At 34.9% G+C, this 19,089-nt stretch overlaps 2 protein-coding genes across 5 annotated transcripts in view; both read right to left on the reverse strand.

Moving 5' to 3' along the window:
• dennd3a (DENN/MADD domain containing 3a) overlaps positions 1-4,715 on the reverse strand; it is a 33,333-nt gene extending 28,618 nt beyond the window's left edge. The window contains exons 1-5 of one of the 3 annotated variants that reach the window (XM_077230075.1): positions 4,470-4,631; positions 3,191-3,252; positions 1,854-2,044; positions 504-765; positions 310-425 (exon numbers count right to left, since the gene is read on the reverse strand). In XM_077230075.1, coding sequence (XP_077086190.1) covers positions 310-425; positions 504-765; positions 1,854-1,937 — 462 coding nt within the window. In that variant the 5' untranslated portion in view covers positions 1,938-2,044; positions 3,191-3,252; positions 4,470-4,631. Of the gene's footprint in view, positions 1-309; positions 426-503; positions 766-1,853; positions 2,045-3,190; positions 3,253-4,469 lie in introns of all 3 variants that reach the window. The other 2 variants (XM_077230074.1, XM_077230073.1) reach the window with 2 other exon arrangements.
• Positions 4,716-5,384: 669 nt separating this feature from the next.
• Positions 5,385-19,089, reverse strand: part of klhl7 (kelch-like family member 7) — a 45,635-nt gene continuing 31,930 nt past the window's right edge. For both annotated transcript variants that reach the window (XM_077230117.1, XM_077230116.1), the window contains 10 exons: positions 18,704-18,806; positions 18,484-18,577; positions 18,279-18,403; positions 16,763-16,938; positions 16,499-16,673; positions 14,589-14,731; positions 13,664-13,904; positions 11,383-11,584; positions 9,752-9,849; positions 5,385-6,282 (listed from right to left, as the gene is read on the reverse strand). In XM_077230117.1, the coding sequence (XP_077086232.1) occupies positions 5,963-6,282; positions 9,752-9,849; positions 11,383-11,584; positions 13,664-13,904; positions 14,589-14,731; positions 16,499-16,673; positions 16,763-16,938; positions 18,279-18,403; positions 18,484-18,577; positions 18,704-18,806 (1,677 nt within the window). In that variant the 3' untranslated portion in view covers positions 5,385-5,962. The remainder of the gene's footprint in view (positions 6,283-9,751; positions 9,850-11,382; positions 11,585-13,663; positions 13,905-14,588; positions 14,732-16,498; positions 16,674-16,762; positions 16,939-18,278; positions 18,404-18,483; positions 18,578-18,703; positions 18,807-19,089) is intronic.

The following is a 19,089-nucleotide window of genomic DNA, read 5'->3' on the forward strand; positions in this document are numbered from 1 at the left end:
GGATCATGTGACACTTTCCAATATATTAACATATAAAAGAGATATTTTAAACTGTAATAATATTTTACTGTACTTTTTGATCAAATAAATGCAGCTTTGTTGAGAGAAAGAGACTTCTTTCAAAAACAAAAAGTCATTTTTCCCCCTTGTTTTCCAGGCTCACAGTTAATCAATCTCGCACTCTCAGAACTTCATAGGAAGTTCAGAATATATTTGAAGAATTGAAACCTCTTTCATGTTTGTTAATGAACTATTTAGACACATTTGATATGCTAGCTTATCAATAAGAGTATGTTTATGAAACCTCACCTGAATAGGTTTGCAGTACTGAGCCACCACCCCATGTGTCTGTGTCCCGAACACATCCGTGAACACCAGGAAATGAAAAGAGTCTTCTCTGCACTCATTGGTTATTCTCAAACCATCTGAACAATGACAAACCAGACTCTGTTAGCATCAGCATTAGATACAGAATGCCATGCTGAGGCGTTAGCGAAGGTAACCTGGGAAGCAGAGCTGCTGCAGGGCGATGAGGTCCAGGTTCTGCGGCACGCTGAGGTCGTCTGAGACGGCGACTGCTGATTCGCTGATGATGGAAACGGGTCGGTCCCTCTTCTTAAACGATCGTCTCCGCTGGACTCTGCTGAAGGCCAGAGCGGGATCCTGATAAACACCGTTACTGTAACTGTTACTGTAACTGTCCTTCGTCACAAACGGTGGAGCGTGAACCTGCAGCACCTCAGCCTCCACCAGCAGATCGTTACCCTGCACACAAACAACATCAACTAAAATCACATTCTGCACATAGGAAAATACATCATTAAACGGAAAAACACATTAAAAATTAAAATAAAATGTGATTTAATTGTTAATATCAATAACATGTATAATACATTTTCTATCATTTATATAGGATAGTATATCAATAATATATATATATATATATATATATATACACACAGGTGAAACTTCAAAAATTTGAATATCGCAAAAGTTTGTGTATTTCAGTAATTCAAATTAAAAGGTGAAACTAATATATTTAGTATATATAACTATATACATATGCATGATTATACTTTTCAGAGGGCCGACATTTCTGTATTTAAAATCCTTTTTTTTATTGATTTCATGTAATATTCTCATTTTCTGAGATTTTGAATTTGGGGTTTTCATAAGCTGTAAGCCATAATCATCAAAATTATAACTTTTGCACGATATTCAAATTTTTCGAGTTTCACCTGTATGTATAGTATATCAATAATATATATATATATATATATATATATATATATATATATATATATATATATATAACAAAATGTTGTTTTAATTATTATTATTTATGATTATTAATCAAATATCATTTTAAATGATTCATTTCCAATGATTCATGATTCAAATGATTCATGATTCATAAATTTTCATTGAAATTTCATGCATATTTTATGTTCATATATTCACACATACATAACTTTTTACATTTTATGAATTATTATGAATAATATAATTGAAAAAAATACATATTTTTAAAAAGAAAGAAAATATTATTTATATACTAGCCTATATAAATGATTACAAATTATTCATGTTAACAATGAAATCACATTTGATTTGTATTTTTTATGTATTATTCCACCAAGATTAATGAATTTGGAAACTTTTAAATTAATTTGGAAATATTTTGCATGGGACTTTAATAATTATATCTACACACACACACACATAAACATATTATATAACATTTTACAAAACATCATAATTTTGTTATCATAATTTCATACAGATTTTTGTTGTTTTTTCCTCAACATTCTGCACAGAATAAAAGTGAATATGAAGATTTTTAGATGTCTCACCAGGCGTAGTTCCCTCAGACGTTCATTTGATACTCCGGCCACCACACACGCCTCCAGCAGACCAGACGGGCTTTTATCCGCCATCAGAACCGGTTCTGTGATCTCGCACGCAGTGTCTTTACTCTTCAGTCTCCGGCTCCATGGCGCTTCTTCAACTCTTCAAGAGGTTACAATGAATTCAGTTGATGCTTCTGTAACAGGTACAGAAAGTACACCGTTAAAATGCATTTATTCTTTATTAGAATTCACACAAAATGGTTTGTTTACATACACCTGATATTACTGCCTAATTGAAGTGAGTGCCTTCCCCTTTAATTGTGATGTCATCATGAGCCTACGCAATTTCCTGTTTTGTCCCCTCCTCTTCCTCTTTGCATTGGTGATGCAGTGTGAGAGGTGAGGTTATTTTGGGCTCTTGAAAAGACTAAAATATCACAGAGACTTTGTAGGGCATTCGTTTCACCTCATACAGGAAGAAAACACCAAGCAACCACCAACTATATTTAAGGATGCACGCAGATCGAAATAGAAGTTTGCTCATTATGTGGTGCAGAATTTCAGCCACAAACCATCTCTAAGCAAGACGTATAATAACGTCAGCACTAGGCTGATGTTTTACAAATTCAAAACATCTGAGTTAATGGATGAAGATAGTGATTTGCATGTTATCACTTATTTATATGCTATCGTTCACAAATTTTAGAAGTGAAATCTGACTTTCTCTGCTGAAACAAAATAAAAAACTGAACTATCTCCATATTTAAGAGTGAAACAGGATATTCAACTAGATTTTCTTCACTGGACGGTATTAAGAGAATGTTTTAACATTAAAACTTTTATTTAGATGAGATAGTCTAACAGTCTAGTTGTCCTCGCATGTCTTGCTGTTTTTCCATTCAAATGACTAGATGCAATGGATCGCTCCCAGTGTCAACATCTGCTTCTAATCAGAATCTGGATCAAGTTCAAACTAAGACTAGAACTGAATATGAAACTATGGCATTTGCTACAGCTCTTGCGATTGCTGGCCCTAGGCTGAGGAACCGGCTTTTACATCAGAGCTGCTCAATCCTTAACTGTTTTTAAATCATCTCTTAAAACCTTTTTTTTTCTCTTTAGCTTTTAATTCATTGTGAGCTTCTGTCATGAATGTGTGGTTTGTCCTTGTTCATTATCTTATGTATTGTTCAGCACTTTGGTCACTGCCCTGTTTGCTGTTTTTAAACGTGCTACATAAATAACTACAAACTTGAAACTCTGTCGACTGAAGCATCTACTGTACGACTGTAAATGTAAATGCACAATAGACGCTTTAGTCACTCTGATGCAACACAGACCCGGGTCTTCGTGATTCCTGAGTCACAGTGACAGACACAGCATTCATCCCGCTGGAGTGAAGCTTGACAGAGACGTCAGACCAGTTAGGAAAAACCAAGAAAAGTGAGTTTTGTCATTCCTGAACACATACCTCCTTCTGTGCAGCTAAACTTTCACGGCTATAATGTTTTTATTATATATGACCCCCTTTTTACGAATTAAAAATTCATGACACGCATAGTCTAGTATATACACTACAGGTCAAAAGTTTAAGTAATTAGTAATTATCAACTAATTTCACGTAATCGAAAGTTTTCGGTAACACTTTACAATAAGGTTTCATTAGTTAACACAAACTAATAATGAACTGCACTTCTACAGCATTTTTAAATCTTTGTTAATGCTAATTTCAACATTTAATAATACATTATCAATATCAAAAGTTTTATTTGTTAACATTAGTTAAAGCTCTCTGAACTAACGTGAAAAAACAGTATTTTATTAACTAATGTTAATAAAGATTAACAATTACAGTAACATGGTTACTAACATGGTTAGTTCATGTTACAAATAAGACCTTATTAGAAAGTGTTAACAAGTTTTTTAAAATGTTTCTAAAAGAAGTCTCTTCTTCTCACCTAGGCTGTATTTATCTGATGAAAAATACAGTAAAAACAGTACTATTGTCAAACATTAGAACAATTTAAAGTATTTAGCTGTTTTCTAAGTGAAAATTTATTCAAATGTAATTTATTCCTGTGATCAAGGCTTTTCAGCACCATTACTCCAGTCTTCAGTGTCACATGATCCTTCAGAAATCATATACTGTATATGAACAGCTTATATACAACTGTGTGTGTGTGTGTGTGTGTGTGTGTGTGTGTGTGTGTGTGTGTGTGTGTGTGTAAAACTATGCATGTATGTATATATAACATAAAATCTTAAAACTGATATTGGATATACATCCAACTAACAACACAGTAAAAAAAATGAATACACAAAATCATAAATTAATCGAACTATTCTGTTCCTACTAGTTGCAGCTGGTTTTGTTCAATCTGTGATATTTCATGCACTCACATCTGCTCTCGCTTTCTATGACATGCGCGTTCACGAGCGAAACTGTAGAAAAAACACCGAATTTCAATCTGTTGTTACAATAAATGTTGCATGTGATGCATGTATAATGTAATTAAAGTTAAATGATTGATCGTGTGTACGAAGATCCAGAGTAACAGCAGCAGGAGCAACAAATATTCATTAAGATTCAATAAAGATTCATAGTAGCGTTAAACAAACCTTCAGTGAGTCCGCTGCGACTTCGAAGTCAGAAAGTGTGTTAATCAATGGTCGTGAAAAAATAAAGCGAAATTGTTGATGTAGTTCATAATCTGTTACAGGACACGCCTCATTATGAACATAAGGCGGGATAAAGTTTCAGCCTGACCCGTCAAACTCTTTCTGAAAGATGTAAAGCCTGCAGCAAGAACTCTGATCCGAATGAGAAAACAATCCTTAGCTCATGAATATTAATTAGGTAATTCCAGCGTTGCTTGGTAACATTTGAAAGCGTCCATTCAGGTGCCCCAATTATTATTCATAAGGTGTGCCGTCATCAAAACAGGATTCGCTAATTCGCCAACTGACTGAACGCCCGCCTTTTCATCCAATCAGGTAGGACTACAAGACGGACGTCACCTTACGTCATTAATATTAATATGCAGAGCCTTCAACGCACGAGCAGAAGAAAAAACATTTGTTGGATCAAATTTGCAAATCCTCTCCGCAATACCTCGCAAACATTATAAAGTACATCTAAATTACGATTTTTAAATGGACTAAGATGAAGATAGTAAGTAAAACATTTGATTTGTATACACTCTTGACTTACCACGTAACGGTATTCACTAAATTTTAAAGCTGAATCAAACCTATCTTTACTGCTCTCAAATAAAAGATTTGAACTCTTACAAAAACTTTTTCTTTTAATATTCTTACAGCAACATGGTATATGACTATGGGAATAAAATATTACAATTGTCTATTTTAAAATAGATACACTATATGTAATATTAATATCGGATATATTATCTATATTAACCATGATACTGCCAGTTAAAACTGAATTAATGTATATATTAACATTCATTTGAAGTCTTCAAAACTAAGATTTATTTGCAGGCAAAAGTAATAACACTAAACAACGTAGCAATACAAATTCAGAAAGCTTGTATTTATTGATATTATAGAGGAAAAAGAAATTAAACACAAATATTATCAGTGAGTAATAGATAATGTTATTTAGATTCTCTCTTACAAAAACCTTTCATTCAAACTTTCCAGCTTGTTTTCTTGTAGTTCTACAACATCAAAATGATAAAACGACCATTATAAAAAAAATAAAAGTCACAAATTTGTTCACACTTAATCTATACACATCAAAATACCAATTCTTAAAACATCAAACCAGCATAAAACACATATTAGCCCAAAAAAGGGAAAAAAAATCGCCAAAATGCAGAAGGTACAACTGTTTCCTAAAAATGGAAGTTCTTCTGCGACGTGGAAATCTGATCCGAGATCAGGGAACATCAGCCTTCCTGGAAGTTGGAAGTTACAGCACAAAAGATCCTAATAATCTGAGCGTAAAGACAAAAGCAGTCTTATCTCAACAATAAACGTTTAAACCTGATTGGTTGGATTTGAGCGACGCAAACACAAACCGTAATCAGTTGAATATGTAATGCAGCTAATATCTCGGCACAATAACGACTGGATTTGGTTCTGTATCATCACATCCTTCCATCGGCCGAGGATGAGGATGAAGACGCTGAATTCATGTCCTCCTCGTTGGCACCACACGTGTCCACCAGACAGATCAGGCAACTGGTGACCGGGAAGGCGCGCACTTTACTGGACACGACCCACTTGTCCGTCTCAGTGTAATACTCCATGATGTGACCCAGACGCCCGACCCCCTGAAACCCGGCCAGAACGTAGATCACTGAACCCACGGCCGCACACTTCACCGTCACACCCCTCCATGGCATCGGAGACGCCATCTTCCACTCGTTACTGCCCATCTCGTAGTACTCCACCGAGTCCAGACCCCCTGAGAGAAGGAAACACACATTACAGATCACACTGACCTCTGACCTCTCACTGCCCTATGATCACCTACATGATGACTGACCTATGATCAGCTGTGTCCCAATTGACGCACTATACAGTCCCTCCAGAAAAACGCGATTATGCTATCACATAATTCAATGCATAATCAGCCAAAGTCCACATTTTATGCGGGGGCCGCATTTTTTTAAATACGCCGCACTTTCGCCGCCTAAATTATAGATTTCCGCGCAAAACATGCATGATTTCGTAATCCCCGCATTTTTGCAAAAAAGTCACATATATCTTAGCAGAAAGTTGAAAAATGTTGCGTTTACTTCACAGTATAGATATATACACTAGATGTCGCCTTGGGGTTCTAAGAATGCGTCAAAACCGCCGCCATCTTGGAACAGGGGTCTTGTCATAGAGGCAGTCATGGCCTAATGGTAACAGAGTTGGGCTGGTGACCCAAAGGTTGCTGGTTCGATTCCGGCAGGAATATGACTGAGGTGTCCTCGAGCAAGGCACCTAACGCCCAATCGCTCCCCGGGCGCCACTCAAGGCTGCCCGCTGCTCCGGGTGTGTGTATCCACGTTTGCATTGTGTGTGTGTTCACTACTCACTACTCTGCTCCTAATGTGTGTGCACTTACCTGGATGGGTTAAATGCAGAGGTCATTGGGTTACCATACTTGGCCATCACGTGTCACTTTCTAATGCTTGTTTCTTTCTAATGCTTGTTTCCATAGGAAGTAGCTAGGTAACGCTGCTATCTCCGCCAGTACTTTCGAATTCATGGATGATGCCGGACTTTTGTGCTGCGTATGGATGTTCACACGAACGAAATCTAAAAACCAGGCAGCAAGGGATTACATTTCACAAGAATGTGAAATTTTGTAAATTTTTTAACATTTCTCTGGACTCAATGATAAATACATGTCTGACAGTTGGAACGAATAAAAAAAACTTGAAAATCGCATTCATGACGATTTATGGCGATTTTATTTCCGTTATACCTTTTCCTACATTGACGCTGATGCATTAAAGAGGAGGGGCTCCCCTTTTCCATGATGGCGGCTCTATTGACGCATTCGTTCCAATGAACTGCCGTAGCCAAGGCGACATCTAGTGTATATATATCTATGACTTCACACAAGAGCAGCCATTTCCCCTGTTGCCATGGGAACGCTATGAAGCGACGTAATTACGCAACGTGAACATCATCGAAAAGCTGTAAAACAGGAAGCACACATTTTTTTTTATATTTTATTTATTCATTTTTACAGAAGTTGTAGCATATTCCTTTTGTAAAGCTACAGAACTTGTTTGACTCATCAATGTTTTGTAAGTTTGAGCCGTGCGTTTATTAAGGTCTGAAATAAAACAAGATGAGAACTTAAATATTCCCAGCACTTTCTGTGATGTGTTACGCTTGCTTATCATAGGAAGTAATAAGAAATGTCTCTTTACATTAATGTAGTAGCCAAGTTGGGGGAATCAATTTATTTTTCTCTTTTTCATCAAACCGCAGTTTTTGCAAGTTCCCGCAATTTCATCACATAAAATTGCATAAATATTTTTTAAGAAAACATGCCGCATAATCAAGGATTTTTGCCTGCCACAATCACAAATAAACTCTGCATTTTTCTGGAAGTACTGACTATACACTATGCACTTATACACTATGCACTTATACACTATGCACTTATGCACTATGTACTCAACCGTGTAGTGAATGAACTTTATACGTTTATTTTTGTATTTCAACATCGGAGTCTGATAGCCCCTCCCCCTCCGCTACGTAATTAAAGCTGCGACAGTCGAGTGCATGTCCAACGTTACAAACTTTGTTTTCCCGGTTAAATAAGTGCATCATCCAGGAACTTAAAGTGCACTTTTTCTTTTTTGAATTTTTCAGCGTGAACGCACTACTCGCACTATTTATACTACAAAATGGCATAAAATAGAATTTTAGAATAGTGCACAAGTACGCGATTTGGGACGCAACTCTCGTCTACATGCCACAATGCTTTTTTTTCTTTTTTTGATCAACATGTTATTATAGATTTCAGCTGTATCAGAAACATAAATCACAGATTCAATTAACTATATACAAACAGATGCCAAAATAAAATAATTGTGTAATGCAAACAGATCTCATTACATTAACCAGACCAAAATAAAATCATTAAATAAAACAAGTACAATTAATTAGGAAGTCAAGGTTTTAGTTTTTCGAACAATATCTCTGCGGTTATTGACCAGCTTTGCATAATGCCATCATACTTGAGCAAACTGATGCGATTAAGCTCATAACCGTAGCAAACATAATCATATAAAACATGTGTTTTAATCATCATAAACAGGCATTTAAACACTTTAATGGCATCTATCCCACTGTGTGCATGTGCAATTCTGGGAAACTGAGCTCATGTTCACAATGTTGCACGACATGAATATAATTCAGTATGTTTATGGTCGAAAAACATCGAAATGGAGACTTTTTTAGGCGTGGAGGTCGGATTCCAAGGAAAAGATCTTCTATAACAAAAAAATGTGTCAATTTATTACAAAACAAATGTGTTAAATGTAAAGAAACGACAGATTAAAAAAGGGATAAATATATATTATACATATAATTATGTTTAATTATATTGTATAATTATTATGTAATTATATGTTAGTGCTGTCAAATCAATTATTCATGATTAATCGCAACTAACTTAAAAGTTTGTAAATATAAAATGTGTGTGTATATATATACTATATATATTTACAAAATTTTATGCGGTCAAATCAATTAATCGCGATTATTCACGTCTAACAAAAGATTGTATATATATATATATATATATATATATACACACAATCACACACATATTGACAAACTTTTATGTTAGATGTGATTAATCGATTTTACAATCGATTTATATACAAAGATTATATTAATTCATTTTATAATAATAGATTAAAAATTTCAAATGAAGTTAAAAGTCAAATAAAATATTAATACATAAATAAAATAAAATCTAATTAAATTAGATGACAAAATTTTATTAAAGAGTGGATTAGGTTTACCCATTTTCCATTTACTAATCTAGTATTTTAAAATGAACGTATAATAATAATGGCACTGTATTCTAGGAATACTGTTGGATAAATTCTCTCGGGAAATAGAGCTTGTGATAAAAGCATTGCAAAATAAATCCATGTAAATTGTAAGTCAAATGTAAAATGATAATGTCATTGTAATATTTGCACACTGAATTCCTATTTGTCTTTCTTGCATCTAGTAGTGATCATCCATAATTGTCTTTAAATGTATATTCAGTGAATGTAGTCAGAACAAAAAAGAAAAACAATGTGTTACTTTGTCTTATTTTCTGAGTCACAATAGATGCTTGCCTGATAAGGAATTAAAATAAAACAAATATTAGCAGGGGAAGTAAACTTATGAACACAGAAACATACCCAGTGTGTTCTGACCGCCGACGGCGTATATTCTTGAGTTCACCACAACCAGACCGTGATTCTTACGAGCCTCACGCATCCCACAGAGAACCCTCCACCTGAACACACACACACAGAACACACACATTTCTGCAGGAGACCTTCATCAGGGATTCACAAACTCTGTGTCAGATGCAACTCCTATTGCATACGGTCTTTGCAAAGGGATTAAGACTAACAAAATACACCTTTTTTTTTTATTATAATTTTTATATAATTAATATATATATATATATATATATATATATATATATATATATAGAGAGAGAGAGAGAGAGAGAGAGAGAGAGAGAGAGAGAGAGAGAGAGAGAGAGAGAGAGAGAGAACACTTTATAACACTAAATGTTTATACCTTTTGCATTCAAAATATGAGATTAAGTTAAAAAAGAGATTTTATCTTAATATTTCAATAATTTAACAGCACATTTGCACATTCGTGGATCTCTAATGTCAGTTAATGGTCACATGATTTTAAACAAATACAATTTTTATTTTATATTTTATATTATAATTTGACATTTTTATGATTTAATTCATTATTAGCTTTTTTTATCCACTATCACAAATCTCAGTTTGGGAAACCCTGACTTAGAATATAGACAAATCATATATTGACCCACAAAAATCATGTTTTTATTATACTTTTATAGTCTTTTGTGTCCCTTTTTAGTGCTTGACAGGCCATTTATAGGAAAGAGCTAAAGTAAGTCACAACAAGAAGGTGAGTAAATGATGCAGTGCTGTTATTATTAACTAAAACGAATAAAAATGATTAATTAAAATAAATGTAAAAATTTAATCAAATACAAATATTAGATGAAAAACTTTTAACAGCAATAAGGTTTAAGTGGAAGTACTAAAATAACTTAAGCTTACTAAAAAACTAAAACTGATTTAAAAATAAACTAAAGCTAAATACAAATATAAAAAAATTATGAAAATGACAAAAGTACATAAAAAAATACTAAAACTACAATTAAAATGAAAATATTAATTAAAATAAATCTAAAAATTAAATTAAATATAAATATTAGATGAAAAACATAAATTTAAAAAACTTTTAACAGCAATAAGGTTTAAGTGGAAGTACTAAAATAACTTAAGCTTACTAAAAACTAAAACCGATATAAAAATAATTTTTTTTAATATTTTATAAAAAAATTATAAAAATGACAAAAGTACATAAACTACTAAAACTACAATTAAAACGAAAACTGAAAATATAAAAGCTAATACAAAATATTCACAAGTACTACAATAGTATATAAATAATACAAATTGAACAGAATAGAACTGAGAACTTCTATTCTATAGAACTCACATTAAAGGGACAGTTCACCAAAAAAATTAAAATTCTGTCATCATTTACTCAAGTTGTTCCAACCCTGTATGAGTTTCTTTCTTCTGCTGAACACAAAAGAAGATATTTTTAATAATGTTTTTTTTTCCTACTATGGAAGTCTATCTTCTTCTGTGTTCAGCAGAAGGAAGAAACTCATCCAGGGTTGAGGGCGAGTAAATGAAGACAGTGTTTTCATTATTGTGTGAACTGTCCCTTTAAATCTCCCCTGAGTGTGCGGTGTCATACGTACTCTTCAGTGTTGGGGTCGTACACCTCACAGTCGTTGAGGACCCTGCCGGACACATTGTTTCCCAGACTTCCTCCGCAGACGTAGATGAGCCCGTTGGCCTCGACTGACCCGTGACTGCAGCGTGGCATCAGCATGTTGGGCTTCGTCTGCCACGTCTCAGTGCGCGTGTCGTAGCACTCGAACAGATTCAGAGCTGAACTTCCTATCAACAACATAAAGATTTTGTGAGAGCCGTTATGCTATATTTATAATATATGCTATATATTATTCATTTCCTTTACGTCACACGTAGGCTCACTATTGGCCGACGCTGGTCATGTGTGTGATGCGTGTGACGTACAACACAGAAGCGCTGCGCTGTTACACTAGTGAAAAGTATACAAAAAGTATTCTCGCCGCTTGATAATGACATGACATGAGGGAGAGTAAATACTGACCCGAATTTTCATTTTTGGGTGAACTATCCCTTTAACAGGAGAGCAAGTGAAGTCAGGTGTGACTAATGAGGGGAGCAAACAATTTTTCACCATTGCTGCGTCTCAATTCGCCTACTTATACTACGCCCTACAAGTATGCACTCTTTTTGTGAAGAAAAAATAAATACTTTTGAGTGTGTAGCAAAAAGAAGACACGCTTTGGGACGTCTTTAGCGGTTGCTCTCTGTCACAGTAAACTGGCCTGTCAATCATCTCGTCACAGTCAAATCCTCCACATTTAATTTCCTACCGTATCAGAGAGAAACGCAGAAGCACGTTGATCTGCAGTCGCGGGCCGTTCATGCAGAGACTCTCCTCATATTAATGCATGCATTTAAAAGTTAATGGCAAAACGGATCTTTATAAAATCCACATTGTTATTGCAAATAAACACGGATAACATGAAATAAATATGTTTTAATCAGGTTAAACCTGGAATAGTCACTCAAACCTTTATCTAAACCCGTCGGTCACACATATACGCCATGTTTTGTAGTTTTTTTTTAACACTTTTTACTTGTGTTTGTAGTTCCTCCTTCAAAGTGCAATGGGTTGTGGGTAATATTGGCTGTTATAGTGCGCATGGATCCACACTTCCAAAATCCACCACTAATAGTCGACCATCCGGGGACTTCTGGCTTACTCTTTTCAACATAGTAAGCTTTAGAAAACACTTAATTTAATCTCACACACTGTTTAGGATGGAGAATATGAACATTGAGACGCAGGGAGAGTCAGGATTGTGTGTGGACATGCAAACTTGTGGATTACACAGGTGAAACTCGAAAAATTTGTGCAAAAGTTCGTGTATTTCAGTCAATCAAATGAAAAGGTGAAACTAATATATTAAGTATATATAACTATATACATATGCATGATTATACTTTTCAGAGGACCGACATTTCTGTATTTAAAATCATTTTTTTTATTGATTTCATGTAATATTCTGATTTTCTGAGGATTTGAATTTGGGATTTTCACTTTTACAAGATATTTTAATTTTTGAGTTTCACCTGTAATGTGTTTTGGCATCGTAACTGTGACAAATAAAGGGATAAATGCAGTACTGGACTGGAAGCGTCTGGATCTCGCGCATCAAAAATAATCCTACAACACCTCGAGGTCATTGTCGCTGCAGATTTACTCAGTTTCAGTTTCTCTTCATAAACCCAGGGGCACGGGAAAGCTCCAGCACCCCCTGTTTTCACAGGATTGTACATGTCATGAAAATTTGAGTACGTTTACATTTATTCATTTTAAGCATTTAGTCATTTATTTGTAATAAACACTTTAAGTGGGCTATTTAATGTGTTAGGACTATATATGTTAAATTATGTTTTTTAAATCATATGCGCAGAGTGTGACGTCATATTGTAAGTGTGTAGAAAGAATTTGTCCGCAGCCGCTCAAAAAACATAAAACAATAATTCGTCCACGGTCGGTATTGTGTAATGTAGGCACTAGGCAGGTTTTTTGTGTTCATTTCTATTTCCTGTCGCTGTGCAGGCTCTTTTATTGTATATGACAGTGTAAACAGCCTAATAACCCTTTAATTTGAAGGCTTAATTTATGTCCATTAGACCAGACCGTTGCATTACGTTTGAAAGCAGTATCAATAATGTCAAAAATGTGATGTGCAGTCAAGTTTGGGAGTGTGTATGCTGTTTAAACGAGTGTTCTCACCGAGTTTTGCCGAGTTTTATAGACTTGGTATTGCTTCTTATTCAAAAGTGGTACCAAAAAAAAAAAAAAAAAAAAAAACATCTTCCCGCGCCCCTGCATAAACCCCTCAAATCCAAACCCACCCACTTCCGATCCTCCGGAGGTGTAGATCTTTCCTTTAGAGGCGCAGGCGGCCAGACTGTCCCGTGGGTTTGGTGGCCCGAGTTTGGAGTACCAGCTGTCCTTCACCACGTTATAGCAGTCCATGCGTTTAATGGGGAAGAGCTGCGAGCCGCCCAGGATGTACACCACATTGTCCCAGAATACGGATGTGGCGTCCCGTCGTTTCTCAAAGGGGCAGCGAATGTCTGTCCAGCTGTAATCCTGAAACACACAAACACAGATCACATGCTCTGTGACTCCCAGGAGTTTGTTGTGATTGCAGGATAAGGATTTTTAAAAATAAATGTAATAAAGACTAACATAAAAAATATATATTTATTATTATTTTCATCACTTTGGCGTTTAATTTTATTATAATATTTTATTGCAAAATGCTAAGTATTATATAAATGAAATATTTAAAAATATATACATAGAGGCTATAATGACATAAAATGGAACATATTTATCTACAAAGATTTCAAATGTTTTATTTATTTTGCTATCTTAACATATTTATCGCAAAAAAACACCAGTTATCTAAAAATATTTTATTTTATATTGCAAAATAAATAAAAAAATACAAATTATTTAAATCGTAAAGTCATGGACTTATGAAACTTTAAAAATCATAAAGAAACTTTAAAAGTTAATCCAGTAGTTCAATGGCTGTGGAACTCAGTCTCAGTGGTTTGTGATTTCACCTCACAAGGATTTTTGAAAATAATTTTGTAGAGACTTGATTTTTTTATGATTATATTAGCGATTATATACATTTTATTCATTTAAATTTTTTATGCAAAAAAAAAAGTACATAAAATATTTCCTGTTTTTCCACGGCTGTTGATCTGCCAGTGTTGTTGGTGTGATAGAGCAGTTGCTGTGATCAGTGTGAGCGTTCAGTACCTTCGGGTTAAAGTAACGGCAGGACTGCGGCTGCGAGCCGCCGAACAGAGCGATACGATAATCGTGTTTCTTACGCCGTGGTCGACTACTCTCACCGAGCTCTTCACGGTCCTCTGGAGACAGGAGATGATAACGCATCCCACCTGAGGACACACACACACACACACACACACAGGACTACATTTAGATGATAAAAACATGGAATAATTACACATAAATATTTATTAAAAAGTATATAAAAGTATGTAAGTATGGATGGAAGGATGCAAACAATGAATGGAAAGAATGATAGATGGATGAACAAAAAGAATGATAGATGGATGAACAGAAAGAACGATAGATGGATGAACAGAAAGAACGATAGCTGGATGAACAGATAGAACAATGGATGGATGGATGGATGGATGGATGGATGGATAAACAGATTGAACGATGAATGGATGGATGGATAAACAGATTGAACGATGGATGGATGGATGGATGGATGGATGGATAAACAGATTGAACGATGAATGGATGGATGGATAAACAGATTGAACGATGAATGGATGGATGGATGGATGGATGGATAAACATTGAACGATGAATGGAATGGATTGATGGAATGATAGAACAATGGATAGATGAATGAACAGATAGAACGATGGATGGATGGATGTGTGGAACGATAGAACGATGGATGGATGGATGGATGGATAGATGGAACGATGGATGGATGGATAGATGGAACGATAGAACGATGGATGGATGGATGGATGGATGGATGGACAGATAGAACGATAGATGGATGAACATAGAACGATGGATGGATGGAGGATGGATGGATGGATGGATGTATAAACAGATTGAATGATGGATGGATGGATGGATAGAATGATGGATGGATGAACAGATAAAACGATGGATGGATGGATGGATGGATAGAATGATGGATGGATGAACAGATAAAACGATGGATGGATGGATGGATGGATGAACAGATAAAATGATGGAAGGATGAACAGATAGAATGATAGATGGATGGATGGATGGATGGATGAACAGATAGAATGATAGATGGATGGATGGATGGATGGATGAACAGATAAAACAATGGATGGATGGATGGATGGCTGAACAGATAGAATGATAGATGGATGGATGGATCGATAGAATGATAGATGGATGGATAGAATGATAGATGGATGGATGAACAGAGAATGATAGATGGATGGATGGATGGATGGATGGATGGATGGATAGAATGATGGATGGATGAACAGATAAAACGATGGATGGATGAACAGATAAAATGATGGATGGATGAACAGATAGAATGATAGATGGATGGATGGATGGATGGATGAACAGATAAAACGGTGGATGGATGGATGGATGGATGGATGAAGAGATAGAATGATAGATGGATGGATGGATGGATGGATGGATGGATGGATGGATGGATGGATGAACAGATAAAACGATGGATGGATGGATGAACAGATAGAATGATAGATGGATGGATGGATGGATGAACAGATAAAACGATGGATGGATGGATGGATGAACAGATAGAATGATAGATGGATGGATGGATCGATAGAATGATAGATGGATGGATGAACAGAGAATGATAGATGGATGGATGGATGGATGGATGGATGGATGGATGGATGGATGGATGGATAGAATGATAGATGGATGAATGGATGGATGGATGGATGGATGGATAGAATGATGGATGGATGGATTGATGGAACGTTAGAACGATGGATAGATGGATGAACAGATAGAACGATGGATGGATAAAAGGATTGAATGAAAGATGGCTGGATGGATAAGGGAATGATGGATGGATGAGCAGATAGAACAATAGATAGAAATGAACCATTAATATGAATAATGAGTATAATAGTGTGCTGGTGACTCACAGATGACCATCTTCAGGCACTCCGGGTTGTCCTGGATCAGCGGTTCTGCTTGAACAGTTTTACTGAGGAAGTTTTTGGAGACGAGAGGAAATCGAACCTTCCCCAGGATGTCTACGATGAACTGCTGGCGATTCAACACGTCGTACTTCAGCCAACGCACCGCGGCGTCGTATATCTGCACGCACACACACACACACACACACACCCAGTGTAACGCACGACACTGTAACCCTCCTCACGACCCAGCGTCCCGCGACCTCTGACCTGATCTTCGGCTCGGACCGTGAGTGTGTCCTGCTGGAGAAGGTGTGTGACCTGCGTGACGTCCAGCTGCAGGAACTCGTCCATCTTATACACATCTGTGAAGTGCTGGTGTATGAAGTCATCAGCCGACACCTTCAGCTCAGGACAGTTCAGACACTCGGCCAATGAGCTGATGCCTTACAGAAGACAACCAATCACAACAGCACGTATATCTGCTGTGAACAGACGCACAAGACCTCACACTGACCGCCTCATTTTATACCATTGTTGACATTCTTACATGTACATTATAAAGTGTCCAGTTCTGATTTCACCTAAAGCTTATCATATTTTGGATTAAAGCTTTAATTAATGTGAACACTGATTTTAAAAAACACAATTAAAACGTTTTTATGATATCAGATATATAATGTCAAAAATACTAATAAACCTAAATATAAAAATTACTTATTACATTTCAAGACAAATTCATTTTATAAAGTAATAAGTATAAATATTTAAAATAATTTATTATTTAAAAATGTTTAACAATTAAATAAAGTAGACATACATGTATCTATTATATATTTTCGGTTTATTGTAATAAATTATTTTCAGTAATTTGTATGTGAAGTATGTTAAGATTTATAATTAATAAATGTAAATATTTAGAAGAACTGTATTTTCTAAAAATACATGAAAAAAGTTTGAGTAACTAAAGAAAATATAAATCTACCTATCCTCTATTTATCTTGTAATAAAAATAATAAATAAAATAAAATAAAATTGAAAATAGAAAAAAGGATCAATAGAAGTTTAATAGACATGAAAATAAAAATACATTTCAAGAAAAATTTGAAACATTTATAAATATAAATATTTAATTATTTTAAAATATGTATATAAGTTGTTTAAATTGTTTTACAATTAAAGCAAACATAAATTGACCTGTTTTCCATTTATATTTCTGTTTATTATAGACACTTCTTTTAGTAAAAATGTATGTGAAGTTTATAAAGATATCGCAGACAATATGATCCATACTTTATACGATTATATGATCTCATGTTATATTATAAAGCTCATATTATATGATGAATATATATCTATCTATCAGTAATAATTTCAGATTTATAATACATTTTAACACAAAATAATTATAAAATAATTAATAAATATAAATGTTTAAAATATGTAAAAAGTTTGTTGTTAAATATATAAAAAATGTAACTATAATATATTATCAGTTTATTGTTAGATATAATTATTTGTAAATCCTATGCATTTTATATACACTATTATGTAAAGATATCGCAAACGAAATGATGCATTTGCTAGATATGCCATATTTTGTTATGTACTATAAGTCAGATATCTCAGATTATATGATGCATATATCAGGTATGTCAGATATAACTGCAGATTTATAATATCAGCGGAACTCGCAGAAACATAATTATATTGTAATTAATAGAAACAAATTTAAAAGAAGAAATGGGAATTAAAGGTTTTGCACAGAAAGATGGCGACGTCTCACCCAGACAGTTGGTGGCGTCCACTTGCTCCTTCAGGAAATCCACACACATCTTCTTCACCGGTTCAATCTGGTACTGGTTAGCAGCGTTCAGCAGAGACTGAACATTATTACTGTTCACTGAGATTCTGAGATCAAATATGAACATTATGAATGCGTGTGTGTGAGGTGTGTCAGTGTAGCTGCGTGGTGTTTCTGTCAGTCTCACCGTGCCGTGTAGACGAACTCCACCAGCAGCTCGATGATCTCCGGTTCTGCTCCTCCAAGCTCCACCTCGTGATTCGTGGCCTCCATCATACTGGCTGTAAAACATCCGGGTTTCTCTTACATGCTTCTGTGAGCAACATCTACAACTCCTCCAACCATAATAACAATAATAACCAGTGTACATTTAAACACAGAAAGTAACTGGCAGAAGGTTTTCTCACATGTGAACATGAGGTTGAAGAAGTGGCTCGCGGCGGCCAGCACGACTCTGTGTGCCAGTATGTGTTTCCCATCCACAACCAGGACCACATCACAGAGGATTCCCTGAGCACAGGTCAAAGGTCACGCAGTGCATCAGAGACAATTCATGCATAGATATCGCTTTCAATGTTTAATATCTAAAATTGTCCAAACCATTTATCTCATTATCACAATCATTCTGTACTGTCTATTCTATGTTCTCATTAATATAACTAAAAAATAATAATAATAATAATAATAATAATAATAAATAAATATGTAAAATATTTTATTGATTAAAAATATGTAAAAAAAAAATATATATATATATATATATATATATATATATATATATATATATCAGCAA

The sequence above is a fragment of the Siphateles boraxobius genome, unplaced genomic scaffold (assembly GCF_051911475.1).
Source record: "Siphateles boraxobius isolate OS27281-9 unplaced genomic scaffold, OSU_SipBor_1 139, whole genome shotgun sequence".
Taxonomy (NCBI): Eukaryota; Metazoa; Chordata; class Actinopteri; order Cypriniformes; family Leuciscidae; genus Siphateles; species Siphateles boraxobius.